The 14,729-nt window shown below is 34.4% G+C and overlaps 2 protein-coding genes across 2 annotated transcripts; one reads left to right on the forward strand and one right to left on the reverse strand.

The window, feature by feature from the left end:
• Positions 1 to 968: 968 nt before the first annotated feature.
• On the reverse strand, positions 969 to 14,409 carry LOC136804421 (2-deoxy-scyllo-inosamine dehydrogenase-like). The gene is made up of 4 exons (XM_067061132.1): positions 14,328 to 14,409; positions 2,577 to 2,792; positions 2,208 to 2,354; positions 969 to 1,600 (listed from the first exon to the last, which is right to left on the reverse strand). Exons 2-4 carry the CDS (start codon positions 2,749 to 2,751, stop codon positions 969 to 971), a joined length of 954 nt encoding a protein of 317 aa, XP_066917233.1. The 5' UTR covers positions 2,752 to 2,792; positions 14,328 to 14,409.
• Positions 4,452 to 6,903, forward strand: LOC136804422 (steroid 17-alpha-hydroxylase/17,20 lyase-like). Its single transcript, XM_067061133.1, has 3 exons — positions 4,452 to 4,650; positions 5,148 to 5,459; positions 5,824 to 6,903. The coding sequence occupies exons 1-3, from the start codon at positions 4,452 to 4,454 to the stop codon at positions 6,816 to 6,818; spliced, it is 1,506 nt and encodes a 501-aa protein (XP_066917234.1). The 3' UTR covers positions 6,819 to 6,903.
• Positions 14,410 to 14,729: the final 320 nt, after the last annotated feature.

Raw genomic sequence — 14,729 nt, forward strand, 5'->3', positions numbered from 1 at the left:
ACTTTAATGGGATAAATTTTCGCGGGGATTAAAATTAGTATAATTGGGACCATCCGCGAAATTTTAAGATTTCGCGGGGACTGAATTTTGCGGATGACATTCTTAGAAGACAATATTTTCATGATTTTGTGTCTTTTTATTGCCAAATTAAGCATAGTGGTTGTTGAAATACGCATTATTAGCGCTTCTTCTGATGCTAGCGAAATCCGCGAAATTTAATCCCCGCGAAAATTTATCTCATTAAAGTAGGTTGTATAAAATCTAGGTTTTCAAGATCCTTTTAAAGCTCTAACTGAATAGAGAAGAGAAATGTCTCTATTTCGGCTATCACTGAAAATTTGACCGGTGGTAAATATGGCTATAAATCATTAATATTAATACTTCAGAAACATTGGTAGAAGCAAAGAGTAAATGGGTAGAATATGCTTGTTATAAATGTTATAAATATATTATAAGTTATATAGGACCACGACAACGCGACAATAGAGCTAATGAATGAAGTGTTGACCATACTTTCTCATTTTATAATGCATTTCTAATAGGCCATTTTACCGTAAAATGAATCATGGGTAACCAGGACCGATTGCATTCCTAGTAATAACTTTCAATTGGTCAGATGAAAAATCTTCAATTTGTTAGACCATTAGACAGAGGACGTTGCTTCATTTGTTCCATGAAATTGCTGATTGGTTAGATTCCAGTAATTGACATGTCCCTTCTTCGCTTCTGGCGCTCCTTTTATTCAAAAATGAACTTTGAAGAAAATCAGTTACTAACTGAGTATTGTTGTTAGATTGAGTGTCATTTTTCTTTTTTTATATATTTTTAAGTGGTTTGATTATTGTCATTTGTATAACCTTTCATCATGGGGGGGGGGGGTGGGTTTACCAGCAGACCGCATGTGCGGCGAAAAATTGGCTTTTAGAATTACCTTGACTACCCCCACCCCCCGGGTCCTTCACGATACATCATTCATTGACTAATTGAACTTTCATTACACCTTTCTTTTGCGCATGCTCAAAAGCATCCATCGCTTCCGTCAACGGGAAAGTCTTCTGTAGTAAACCAGTCAAATCAATTTTCCTCTGTTCAAAAAGAGCAAGTGCTTTATCAAAAGGTCCACAACGAGAGCCAATCAGAGTTAATTCTTTAACAACTACAGCGGCTGCATTGATTTTTGTGTTTCCTTCATGGGTGCTTTTCATGACTAAAGTACCTCTAGGACGTAATAAGTTAATAGCCTGGTTAAAAGCATCCTCGTTTCCAGTACATTCGACCACAATATCAAAAGCGGATGCATCACTGGATTCTACACCTATTCTGGTCTGTAAATTATCATTCTTCAAAATGTCAAGTTTTTCATGATGGCGACCAAAGACTGTCAACTGACTTGGTGTTAATGCAATCGTTTTGGCAATTAACAGACCCAATTTTCCATCCCCAATTATAGCGACTTTATGTTTTTCAGTAAATTTCAACTGCTCTTGTATTTCAAGAGCGGCAGCCAGTGGTTCCACAAAACAAGCGTCGCTATTGGAAACGTTTTCAGGAACAGGTAGAAGATTTTCAGCAGGCAGTGTTAAGTATTCTGCATGTGTACCTAACAGATAATGATTTGAAATTTGAAACAGATACCCGTATGTTAGAATACAGTCAAATCTCTCTAATCCGAACCTCTCTAATTCGAATCTCTTTTAAATAAGAATTAAATTATTGGTGAAGTGTTTTTTTCAAAATCGGGCGTGTTGGTTGATCGAAGACAATCTTTTTGATTGTAGAAGTAGAAGCACCTCTTAAGTTGATAGAGTAGGCGCTGAAAATTGTTTTTTTTTTTCTGTTAAAAATACTGTGTAATCAAATGTTATGAGATAAGTTAAATGTAAAAAGGGTAGATAAGACACCATTTAATGGGAATAATGTCTCTATCTAGAAAGTATAGCCTAACCAGTAAAAGCCATCGTTTCGACTACCTTCGAAGGGTCGGTGAAAAACCATAACAAATACAGCCCTGGATCAGTTTTATTGTGCCAAAACGAAATGCACTTTAATTTTCGATATTTGAAAATTTCAGTGGTTACAACATCAGTAGGCCTCATAAGAACAAATTTCAATTTCCAAATAGCTCACCGTGCGGAAAAAGTTTTATTCAACCAACTAAAAATGTTAAATTTAAAGATCAGTGACAGTGCACTCCAATGAAAACATACCTGACCGATTGATTATACCCATGACTGTACGTTTCGAGCAATGACTTTTCATCCCTTCCAAACAAAAGCGACATTGATGACAACAACAATTAATTTCACCTACCACTCTCTTACTGTACAACTCGCTTGTCTTGTCAACGACTTCACCTTTGAAAAAAAGAAATAAGGTTTTTTTCAATGATTAAAAATTTGTTTATTGACTCATTTCGAGGAAAATCCAATATCTTCCTTGAATTCAAAGAAAAAATCAAAAAAATGTGTCGTAATGTTGGATTTTGGTGAAAGAAAATTCTTCCAACATTTAGCATCCAGTATTGGAACCCTAAGTTGGTTGTTTTCATAATATGGATAATAATGTAGGGTACATACCTACAAACTCATGACCAATAATGCCAGTGTATGGATAGTAACCTTTCATCAACTCAATATCTGTATTACAGATACCAGAACGTAACACTTTGACTAAGACTTCATCTTTCGCAAAATCTTCAGGAATATCATAACGAAATGTCAATTCTTTGTTTTCAAGCCAAACACCTTTCATCGTTTTGTTTTTGTTGTTGAGATTCTAACGTTTTTTCCAATCTATGAAATGTAAATGGTAATTATAGGTTAGGTAAAATTTTCTGTAGGAATGAACTTTTTTTTTGACATGGGCATGTCTTGTGGGCATGGTTTGAAGAACGAAAACTCAAAAGTATAGTTTCAACATTATATCTCCCAAAGACTAATGATATTATGTAGAAATTCTCTTTGTTGAGCCATCTCCAATAACACCAATAGTAGAAATCAAGCATGGGTCTGATCCTTCAGGCTTAAAACTTTTGTTTTGTAGTGCCTCGCGAAAAATAATTTGCAAACGATTTCAGCAACGATATTCTTTCTCAAGAAAAAAGTGAGAGATTGTATAATATTTTTGCCCAGAAGTCCAGAGTTCTTCTATTGTTCTAAGAATAAGAGGTAAGATTTTATCACTTCCATAGCCCATGTACAAACATGTCTGCGATCAAATGTGGTAACCTGGTCAAGATTTTTCTTGTAATTTGGAAAGTCTCTTATAACACTATCAATTATGATGTAATGTCTTAATTATGATGTAAAAGCACGAATGTTATTTAAAGATGACGTCAATGTAGAGTTATGCGCTAACTCACGACTTTTGTTCATCAAGACGTGCATTAAACCAATCTTGCTTGATTTGGCGTGAATGGAGTATGTAGTTCATAAACTTGTTAATACACGTTTTTTTATAAGAACATCCAATTTTTTTAAAGCCTTCGGATGTTCTTAAGATTTTGGCCATCGAAGCTTTATGTTCTCATATAGTTTGTTCTTATAAATAAAAAAACGTGTAATTTAGATTTAGTGTTAGAGGGTAGGTTCTATATTTATGCCGACCATTAACGATCTTTCTGCTTTAATAAGTTATTCAACATGACATCCTAACTAGCAAAAGATCTACCCATTCAATTTTCCACCCGTACATTCAATTTTCCTGTGCTGACAGTTAGGACAGGTTGTTTTTTTTTTGTCAGAAAATCTTTGTAAGATTGAGCCTGTTGTAGAGGGTCAAGTTATTAGGCAGCAATCTGGCAGTCATGATAAAACTAACCAGGTTTTCTCGCGTTAACCTAAAACAGGTTTTTTAACCGTTCCAAAAAATTTAGTCAACACACGCAATAATGAGAGTGACAAAATTGTTGATTATTATGCTGTGATAGAAGGGGGTGTATTCATGATATATTCATTAAAGTATTTATGTCTACGAAAATATCCCGATTTTTGACAGTACTGTAGTGGAAGATTTCTTATGACGCACAATTCATGACAAATAACTTTGAAGTTTTAGTATTTTGATCAAGGTGAAAATTCTCTGAATATGAGTTCAAGCTTTTAGGTCAAAGTTAAAATCACGCTTAAAGTTAATTTAGGAAACTGGTAAATGTCGTAAGTGCCTTATCGGTCCCTTTTATTAAATGTTCTTAAAACTTGTTCTTAACTTTTTGGCCATCAAAGCCTTAGGTCCTTATATAGTTTGTTCCTTATAAAAAACGTGTATGATAATACATTCGTCAATAAATTACCTAATCATCGTTAATAGTCTTTCAGCAGCTGTGTAGTTAAGTTAAGTGCTTTTTTCCTCAATGTAGTTATAAAAAGGAGCGCCTAGAAGCTTTAATATAAACAGTGCACAACATTGAGTGTATAAACGATATCTGAAGACTTGGGAAATATTGGTCCAGAATGATTGGAACGATTTTGTTAGCAATACCTGGGTTTGTTTTATTATGGGTGCTAATTACTTATGTGGAACATTTGATCAGTCTGAGGAAATATCCACAAGGACCATTTCCTTTACCTTTGATCGGAAACATTTTGTTGTTGAGCAAAAAACCTTTTCTCGACTTCGATGAAATGAGCAAAACGTATGGCGATGTGTTCAGTATAAGCTTTGATAAGATAGAGGATGATTTCAAATATTGTTCAAATAACATGAAGAGAACCTTTTGATCATATTTGTGATCAGTTGGTCACAGCTCCTTTCTCTCTTTACATCAATAATGTCCTCTTCAACCCAACTCACAAATGGTGGTCTTTTTTTGCTAAAACAGGAAAAGTCAACCCAAAATCTTCAGGGTTTCGGACCAAAATAGACCTTATCAAAGTTTTTGATTTTTCTAAAAAAGCGATGCATTATGGGATTGTTTCGGGGGCATTACAATAGAATTCCCTCGAGAAATTCCTAAGAGACTTCTATTGTAATATCCCCGAAACAATCCCACAATGCATCGTTTTTTTTTAGAAAAATCAAAAACTCCGATAGGATCTATTCGAGAAAATCCAACAAAGGAAATCTTTGCAACTTTAGAAGTTCTTTAAATAAAAGCTGAATAAAATCTTTCATACAGGAACTTTTCACTCTTTTTTTCTATTTGTTAGGGATGAACCGGGTGGTTATTTTGAATTCGTATGAAGGAATCAAGGAAGCCCTGATGACACGTGGAACTGACTTCGCAGGTCGACCCACTGATAGCATCCCTGCCAAGATTGCCAGCAGAAATTTCACCAGTCTTGGACATGGTGATTATTCCAAAAGTTGGGCATTTTTGAGGAAACTTTCTTACAAGGGGTTGCATGTTTATGGTACAGGAATGAAAAAAATCGAAGATATTATTACAGAGGAAGTTGACAAAATGTGCTCCATATTGTCTCAAGAAAATGGCCAGCCAACTTTGATCACGTCCTTTATAGGTAAGTTCGAAGAAAATAGCCTTCTTGAAAATTTGTTCCATGATGCATTTTTTCATGCGGAAACTTAAAATGCGAAAGGAAGATTTTGGAATACCCTATTGGAACTAATTTTCGCGGGAATTAATTTTAGCGTTTTATTTGAACCCGCGAAATACAAATTTTTCCAATTTTACCGAAAAATTTGAAAAATCCAAAGGAAAATGAAAGAAATTTGTCCAAAAAAGGGCAAAACCGCGAAAACTTAAACCCGCGAAATGCAATTTTTCCGATTTTTTTTTCGACCGCAAATATTAGTCCCCGCGAAAATTAGTTCCAATAAGGTAATAAATTAGTGATTATTGACAGTTCTTTGAACTTTTACTAGGCAATTCTTTGGTCAACACCATTTGTCATCTTTGCTTCAACAAGACATACCATGCTGACGACCCAGAATTCAAACACATTATGAGTTTCAGCAAACTAATCGATGTGGGACTCAGTCCTGGACAAGCCATCGTCATATTTCCTTGGCTTCGATTCTTTCCAGATACAGAAAAATTCAAGAATTTGAAACTGGGCACCAAACAAAGAGACGATTTCACAAATAAGATGTTCAACGAGCACATTGAATCATTCAATCCGGAGAATATCAGAGATCTAACCGATAATCTTTTACATCTTTCGTTAGATAAAGAAATGTGGAAAGATGCTGGATTCGAAGAAGTCACTCAATCCCAGTTAGAATCTGTGGTAAACTCGATCTTCTTTGCTGGGACTTTAACACAACTAGCCACATTTCAATGGTTCGTAGTATTTATCGTACAAAATCCTGCGTATCAAACTAAAATGTACCAAGAAATTGTAAACAAATTTGGCCAAAAGCACCAAATTACCGCCGAAGATAAAGAAAATCTACCTTACAGTGAGGCTGTTTTAAAAGAAACCAACAGATTAGGTTCAATTGCACCTCTTGCCATACCACACAAAACGACCGTTGACACATCAATTGGAGGTCATCCAATCTCTAAGGGTACTAAAATTCTTCTCAACCTCTACAGCATGCATCACGACCCTGCACACTGGGATGAACCAGAAAAATTCAAACCAGAACGTTGGTTGAATGCTGATGGAAGTTTGAAGAAAGAAAAGCCCTCACATTATTTTCCATTTGGTGCGGGAACTCGTGTTTGCCTTGGGGATAGAATGGCGAAAATACAAATTTTTTTGATCGTCACAAGGTTATTGGTCAACTTTGAAGTCTCTCTTGCTCCTGGAGAACCAATGCCCGATTTGAAAGCTGGAATTATGGGATTGACATATTCTCCTGCAAGCAAATTTAAAATAGTTTTGACACCTAGGGATGGGAAGAAGGTCAATTGAGGAAATTGGATGATTACAAAACTTTCAACATTTATAAATGAACTTTACAACGAGTAAATTACGTACCAGAAAAGATTTTCCATAACTATATACAACTCGTCATAGAAGCTGAAATGGGAGGAGAATGAAGGCCATTATGCAAAAAGATGAGAGTAATGTTGTTGTTTGACGACGTCTATTACAGTGTTTGCCTTGGAGAAATAATGGCCAAAATGCAACTATTCATGATGGTGACCAATTTCTTTCGCAACTTTGAAGATTCATTGGGTCCGGGAGAAAAGTTACCGGCTTTGCGAGACGGAATTTTTGGAATAACATTAAACCCACCTGTTTTTACGACAGTGCTTAAGAGAAGAATACAAGGGAACTAACGCTTTATTGTGTAATATTTACCGTATATATTGATTAATCATAGCTTGAAATCGAGGCAAACAAATTTCTACCTTTTCCTAAGCGCTTGATGCACTTAAAAGACTTTACGATATAGCGCTGTTGATTTACCCAGGGATATGTTATAGCGGAGCTGGATAACGCACATTTGAAAAAGCCTTGTTCTACAGGGTGTCCCTAATTAAAGTATCGAGTCGAAACACAACTATGAGTAGAAAGTTTTATGTGCGTGTTCACAAAATTGTATTTTAAGCTCTCCCTCTTTTTTCTTTGTCATTACAATTAATTTATACGTTGTAACTACCTGTTGTAATAAGGCTGTGTGATGGAGAACGTTCTTATATTTTAGCGATAACACACACAAACTTTTCTACTCAATCGCATGTTCAAACTCGATACTTTAATTAGGGATACCCTGTATCTCTGTCCCTGACAAAATTTGATATGAAATTAAACTTTTTTAATTACAAATTCGTGAAATTTGGATTTCTTTTTAGCCAATGATTCTGCTGCTGCATTTATTGTTCACGATTAAAAACTTTTAATTATCAAGAGGGTCTGTAAAACATTGGTGAATGACAATTAAAAAAAATGAAAAACATTTTTTTCATTAGTAAAGTTATAAGAAATTTCTTCTGTAAGATTATAAATAGCTCTTTTTCATTTGAAATACCGCGCTATTATACCGCGGGGTGCCTCACTTTCTAACTGATATTTTCAGATAGCAAAGTCGGTATGTCTGATTATGGAAAAAATTTCAAGTCAATTGAAACAATATTTGTCAAAATATTTACATCCGAAATTTTTAAAGAGAAATCATGAAAGCTTCTCAAATTCATAACACACGCTGATAAAATTAGATTTCATTTACAAAGAAGCTTTTGGGGTATCTTTTGCAAATATTATTTTGATGAAAAGCGGGGACATCATAGCAAAATAGGATAAAATATATGCAAACGTACTGCATGAATACTTGTCTGCTTCATTTTTCTTATAAAAACAGAACACTCAAGGGGACAGAGATGGATTTCTATTATGAACAGTTTACAATAGAAAAGACAAAGGAGCAATCCGCTAAGGAATTCCCGTCCTTCATCCAGCTCCGCTATAACATATCCCTGATTTACCCAGATCAATAGACCTTTTCATAAATTACGTCACGGACATCACTTGCCTCGTTTTGAAATTATTGCCATGGTGATTAACTCCCAGCGGATTTTATTAAAACTACTTTCTATTCATAAAAAAAGGATTTAATGTCTCAAGGGACATAATCACCATGGTAATTGTTTGAATACGAGGCAAGTGATGTTCGTGAATTAATTTATGAAAAGCTCTATGGCACCCAACTTTTTTTTGTTTACTGAGACGGACCACCAGATTGTGGTGGTCTTGAAAATATATATTGGCAACCTGTTATTTATCTTAGTTTCCATTCTAAATTACACTTAGTAGAATATCAGGATTGTACAAGTAACATATTTCGACGAAAAAGGGGAAAAAGCATATTCCATCCATCAGAGTTTTGAAATAGCATTTTTTAATTTATTTTGAATTTTTGGTGGTAAAGGATGAGCCACTTTTCAAGCTTTGTAACTTTTACATCTTAGTTGTTTTTGCTATTTACACTCTCAAATAAGTATTTGCAATTTAGCTTCAGTTTTCTATAATTATTAAAAGTGTACAAGGATTATTCAGTTTTTCAGGTTGGTGGTTTGTTGTGCTTTACGGGCACTTTCATTCAAGGTAAGAAATATTTTTTTCTATTTTGATTCCAACTAAAGACTTTTTGCTTTTCTATTTTAGTATCGACAGACTTCTTAAGAAACTTGATTACTCTAGTCTCATTGTGTTTGAGTCAACCTCTCCAACACCCTTTTTATGAATACAACAACATCACTCCTGCTCAAGACTACTCTGTACCAGAGTGTATCTCACGATTATCGTAGCGTAGTCCTCTACGGCAATGAATTTTGAAATTAGCCGTAGATGTTGGGTTTGTGTACAGACAAGCTCAAGACCGTCTTTTGACAAAATTCTCTGTGATAAACCCATGTGATATATATTCATAGTTACAGTACACAAATAAAAGTTTCATAAAGATGATTTCACTTTATAAAGAATTTTCAAAATTTAAAAAACCTGATATCTAGCTTTAACATTATCTTGTGCTTAGAGTTATTATAGGTTATTTTGAACATTGTATAGGTGTTTCGAAACTCTGAAGATATGAAGTTAATGGTGGAAAAGGATTTTCAAGTGTATCGGGGCCAGGATACTGGTATTTTTCTAAATTAAGGACAATGAGGGGAGGGGATTGAAATCGCACCACGAGGAGAGAAGGATTCTATAATTGTATTCATTTGTTATCCCTATCAAGTTTCTGATGATATCAAATATCGTTATGATTATGGACATGAATAAATCCATACCAGTTTCTCAAATCCTTTGGCTGAATCCAATCTTTCTGATATTTTATGGTGGCGATTGCTTTAACAACGGGTTTGGTCGTCAGGAGAGACCTGGCAGGCACAGCTTTCTGTGCTCGTATTTTGATTGGCTTAGAAATCTCGAGAAAGAAATTATTTTACGCGTAAGGACTTTTGAAAATTCTCTATATCACGTCAAGAGATGAGAAGATCAATTTTTCCAACAAAAAGTTTACAATTGTGTTACTTTATAAGGTTATGAGAAGGGTGTGTAGGTGTAATTTGGCTCTCTCGCCAACAGTATATCAATAAAGTGTTAGAGCAAGATTTTTGATTAGTTTTCACCTCGAACTCTCTCCAGTTGGCACAAAAAGTGAATGATTCTAACGTTAAAATGACGTTAAATGAACGTTGTGTGCCATTTGGGAAATCAGACCACCAGTGGCAAATACATTTTTTTGAGGATTGATACATTAAGGTTCTACTGACGGGGTCTAAATTCCTGACGTTCCAGCAGAAAGCTCTTGAAAGATGATACACTTTTCTTTTGTTAAAAATTTCAGTTCTGACATTTCGTAGGTATGAAAGTTTTTGCAATAGCTATTTGTAATATGACCTGTTAAAAGGGTTTAGGGAAATATATGGAACGAAAACCTGATGTATTGCGAAAACAAATTTCGGTGTTGTGTGTAAACATGACAGAATTAGGGAACTTAGAAAATTGACCTAAAACATGTTCTTATAGTTATTGTGTTTTCAGCGGTTATTCAAATGTTAGCTGCTGCAGGTCTTTCAATGGGGACGAGAATCCAGCGTAGTCTCTATGGTGATGGACTTTCAGGGCTTTTTTTTCAGTCAGGACTAGACTTTTCACCGTTTTTATTGAAGATAAAGTAACGAATGGAGGTGTTTGTTGACGCTTTTACAAGGCGAAATTATACAAAAACGGCCGGCAGGCTTTCAATTCATCCCGAAGTACCCCAAGTTAAAAAGCCAGATGAGAGCTTTATTCTTGGAAAATATTGAACTTCAAGTAAGTCCCAAACTGGCGCATGATAAAAGTAAGTATCAATCAAGTCAACTCAGAATATGTCAGAATTAATAAGACATTATTTAAACCCCTTTTTTTGGTTAACTTTTCAGAAAAAAAAAACCACACTAATCAAATGAAATTTACCTAATTCTTGTAAAAGGATATCATTGGTTGTATAAAACAAGCCTTATTGCATTACACCTTGCTACATCCTATTTCCTTTGCTTTTTGTAATAATAGAAGCATTATTGCGTTATTTAGTTGTCATGTGTGGTCATACCATTTTCTTAAATTCCGGTTTCTTGCAAAACGCGCTCTGATTGGTCTAAACAGTAGTCTGTAGTCTGTTCTTTATATTACCCAACATCTTGTAAAAAAGTTCAGTAGTGATTTCAGCAAGTACAAACAAACATGAGCTGAGAGACAAGAAAACAGAAAAATAATGCAACAACACTTTTGATCAAACATGACTTAGAACGGTCGATAGGCTTGTATGAGATGAAATAAAATTTTCGGGTATTACAAAATTGAGAAATGGATCTGTTATTGTCAGATTCAATTTTTCTGTGTGAGAAATATGCTAGACTTGAGCTTATATTCAATTTTCTTCTTGAACTGGGTTGACTCGATTTTAGGTGTGCTAAGTCTTTGAAACTCGGAACATTTCACTACTTCAGAGATGTAGTCAGGCATGGAAAATTTGGCAATAATGTTTTCCCCATGATTTCAAGTCTTTTTACACATCAACCCCTCCCCCGACTTCAATCGTTGGATTAGGCTTATATTGGGCTAATCATTAATCTGAAGTTTTGGGCCTGAGGGCTGAAGGAGTTTTTTGGTATAGCAGCTATAGAGCTGTTTTTATAATGTAAATGTTTTACTACATTTACTCAATGAATACTCGACTGTTTTGTCAGAAACCTCTATACTAAGCAGCAGCAGATCTGAGGTGGTATTTACGACGGATAATGTTTATATTAATCATACTCTTTACGAGGGAATGAAAACTCTGCCATAAATTTTTTATGGTCGAATGTAAATATTCTCTTTAATATTTAGAAAATCAAAATAAAACAACATAAAATGAAGCCACAAACTCCACCATATAAGATCATCGAAGCTGTTGGTTTAGTTTTCATCATTTTGGGTCTGTTTACATGTGTAACGTTTTTGTTCCATTCAGACTATGCTTATTTCGGACCAGCAATGATCGGTCTTGGTATTTGCCTAATGTGTGGAGGGCGTTATATGTATTACCGTTTATATAGCAAATTGGAGAATAGTTATGACCGCCATGTTGATGACGTAGAGGCTCCTGTTAGCTCTGAGGAACAACAACAAAGGACTTCGATAAATTCTCAAAATGTGTCTGTAGCCTACAGTACGAATGGTGGATACGCAGCATCACAACAAGGTGTGTAGATAAAGGTTTGTGTTTTTACTCATGTTTTCTATCTTTAGGTAACTTGTATTTCTCTGTGAGTCGAAATTACTTTTGCGAGGCAACTAAAACGTGAAAATTTGCAATTCTCGTGAATTTAACGAACTATCCCTTATTTTAAAGACAAAAAACTTTCGTTTTAAAATGCGCAAATTTGTGAAAATAGTAAACCTTTCAGCTGATGAAAGATTGTTATGTGCTATTCTAAAGTCACTTTATAAGAAATAAGCCCTAGAACTTTTATGTTAAAAACCTTGAGCTAAGCTCGCTCCCGCTTTAAATATTTAAGTTTTATTAGAGCCTTTACAGGGGGGTTTGTACTTTTACGGTGTGACGCGATTGGCCCTTTTTAAGTACAGTATTACGGGATTTGACGAAAAAAAAGACGGGAAAACGGTATTTCAAAATCAGACGGTGACGGTATTTGGCCTTATTTTTTGTCATTTGCCGGTATTTCAACCTGTACAAACCGCTGTGACGGTGTTATTATTTTTTTCAATTTTCGAGATTCCCGGATTCAGCAAAAAATATGACGGGAAAACGGTATTTCGAACCCCTACAAACCCCCCCCCCCATTTACAGTCAGTTGAAAACCGGCTGCTTTCGCAATTTTGGCTATACTATGTAGACATTAAACCATTGCAACATTTTACGTGCCGAAATATAGAACTTTGATGAAAACAGCTCTATTGGAAGGCAAACTTTCTCATAAAAGTCACGCGGAAATCACGAGAAAGTCTGCGCTGTGATACATGGTTAAACGAAAAACTAAGGTTCATATTTCAAATATTACAAAACCGAAATCGCATATCACAGTATCTTTCTTTGTAACAGAAAGTGCAAAAATTTCTGTTTGACCTCATTTCACAAAAAGACTCTTTTTCTGCGCGATCTAAAAATCCTTAAAAATGCGGGTCCTATAATCTATACTTAAGGGCTACATACACTACACAATATATTGCCATGCAATATATTGGCAATTTATTTATACAGACAATATATTGTTAAGGTGTCCGCAATATATTGTCAGCTCGATTTGCAATATTCCAACAATTTTTAAAGAAAAAAAATTATTTTTTATAATAGAGTACCTGATGTTTACTTTGTACATTACGGCTCCAAAAACTATATTGTTAAATATTTTTCGTCAATATATTTTGTTTATATGTTGTCCTTTTAGACTAACTAACTAGTTTTGTTAGACACAGAGAAATTGATAAAAATTGCTACGGCTTCAACAATGCAGACTCAAAAAGAACACCAAAAAATGAATCCAAAATTTTAACGAGTTTTTGTGTTGTCGAGTTTTTGTTAATTAGAAATTGGACTATTTAGGACTATTTAGGAAGTGTTCATCGAGCTTCATTTTTCTTTACTAAAAATTCTTATTCATTGTTTTCTTCTTTTAGATGTTAGAGAGGGATCAAATGTGATTTAGAAGTAGAATACCATCCACAGATTTCGAAACATATTTCTTTCTTCGGAATATAAAGAGATGCAAACTTCCTGTGAAAGGCTTGACCGTGTTGTCATTTGCAATTTTGTCGAAAGTTAGTCTGTTTTAGGACTTTGATTGGTTGGAATGTACTAGTTATCTCGGCAGGCACACGACGCGGCAATTCAACGTTCTTCTCGCGTTATATGGATGTTATGGTCGTGACATGGATGTTGTTAAGATGTTTTGTCCTATCTTGGTTGGCCTCGAAAAGACTCAGTAATTTTTGGATACCTATAATAAATAGAAAACACCAACCACCCCGGAGCTATTCCTTGATAATCGATATTTGTTCGATTTTAGTCATTTCTCGTTTCAGAAACTAAAACGTTCATTTTAAAACCATCAACAATTAGGTTTTGTAAGAGCGTTAATGATACACATTTTTGCCAAAAACTATATTCTCCATAAAAAGTTAAATGTTTAAAGGACATTTTTGCTAAATTTGTATCATAATTTTCACTATTTTGATAGAGCCTTCACTAGGGCGACTTTGTTTTAAATTCACAGAATTAAAGTGTTCCAAAGCCTTGGGCATTAATGTTAAGCTTACTCCTAAAGTAAAGGTGTTTTTATATAGGACATTTCTTGGGATGGGGGTCAAGTATTTTATAAATAGTAATTTTTTAAAATGACAACTATGAAATTTTAGAGACGTAGAAATTTGAATTATTTTTAAAATAGAATAAAAATGAAAATAAAAATAAAATTAGTCACATACCTGTTATTTTTCCTTACTTTTCTTGTTTTTGTTCTTCATGTAACATGACCATTATTTATTTCCATTTATTGTCAACTAATATTCATCAATCTTTTGATAATTATTGATTTTCTCTCGTTAGTTTTAGTCATATTTTTTTAGTCTGTAAAGATAATATTAAGGGTTTTACTGAAACAAATCTGTCATTAAGAGCATAATAGAATTAGCATCAAAATTTCCTTTATTGAATTCATTAGTTAATAGACCTTTTCATAAATAAAACAATTTCGATGGTGATTGTGTCCTTTGAGGCATTAAATAATTCTTTTTATGAATAGAAAGTAGTTGTATAAAATCCGCTGGGAGTTAATCACCATGGCAATAATTTCAAAACGAGGCAAGTGATGTTCGTGACGTAACTTA

Source organism: Clytia hemisphaerica, unplaced genomic scaffold (assembly GCF_902728285.1).
Source record: "Clytia hemisphaerica strain Z4C2 unplaced genomic scaffold, Clytia hemisphaerica genome assembly, whole genome shotgun sequence".
Taxonomy (NCBI): Eukaryota; Metazoa; Cnidaria; class Hydrozoa; order Leptothecata; family Clytiidae; genus Clytia; species Clytia hemisphaerica.

Excerpts from the sequence above, each read along its gene's own strand:
- LOC136804421 (XM_067061132.1), bottom strand. The coding sequence starts at position 2,751 with ATGAAAGGTGTTTGGCTTGAAAACAAAGAATTGACATTTCGTTATGAT. Across the intron at positions 2,355-2,576 it reads TATTGGTCATGAGTTTGTAG|GTGAAGTCGTTGACAAGACA; the intron begins GTATGTACCCTA and ends TTTTTTTCAAAG. Across the intron at positions 1,601-2,207 it reads GGGTATAATCAATCGGTCAG|GTACACATGCAGAATACTTA; the intron begins GTATGTTTTCAT and ends ATTATCTGTTAG.
- LOC136804422 (XM_067061133.1), top strand. The coding sequence starts at position 4,452 with ATGATTGGAACGATTTTGTTAGCAATACCTGGGTTTGTTTTATTATGG. Across the intron at positions 4,651-5,147 it reads AACGTATGGCGATGTGTTCA|GGATGAACCGGGTGGTTATT; the intron begins GTATAAGCTTTG and ends TCTATTTGTTAG. Across the intron at positions 5,460-5,823 it reads TTTGATCACGTCCTTTATAG|GCAATTCTTTGGTCAACACC; the intron begins GTAAGTTCGAAG and ends AACTTTTACTAG.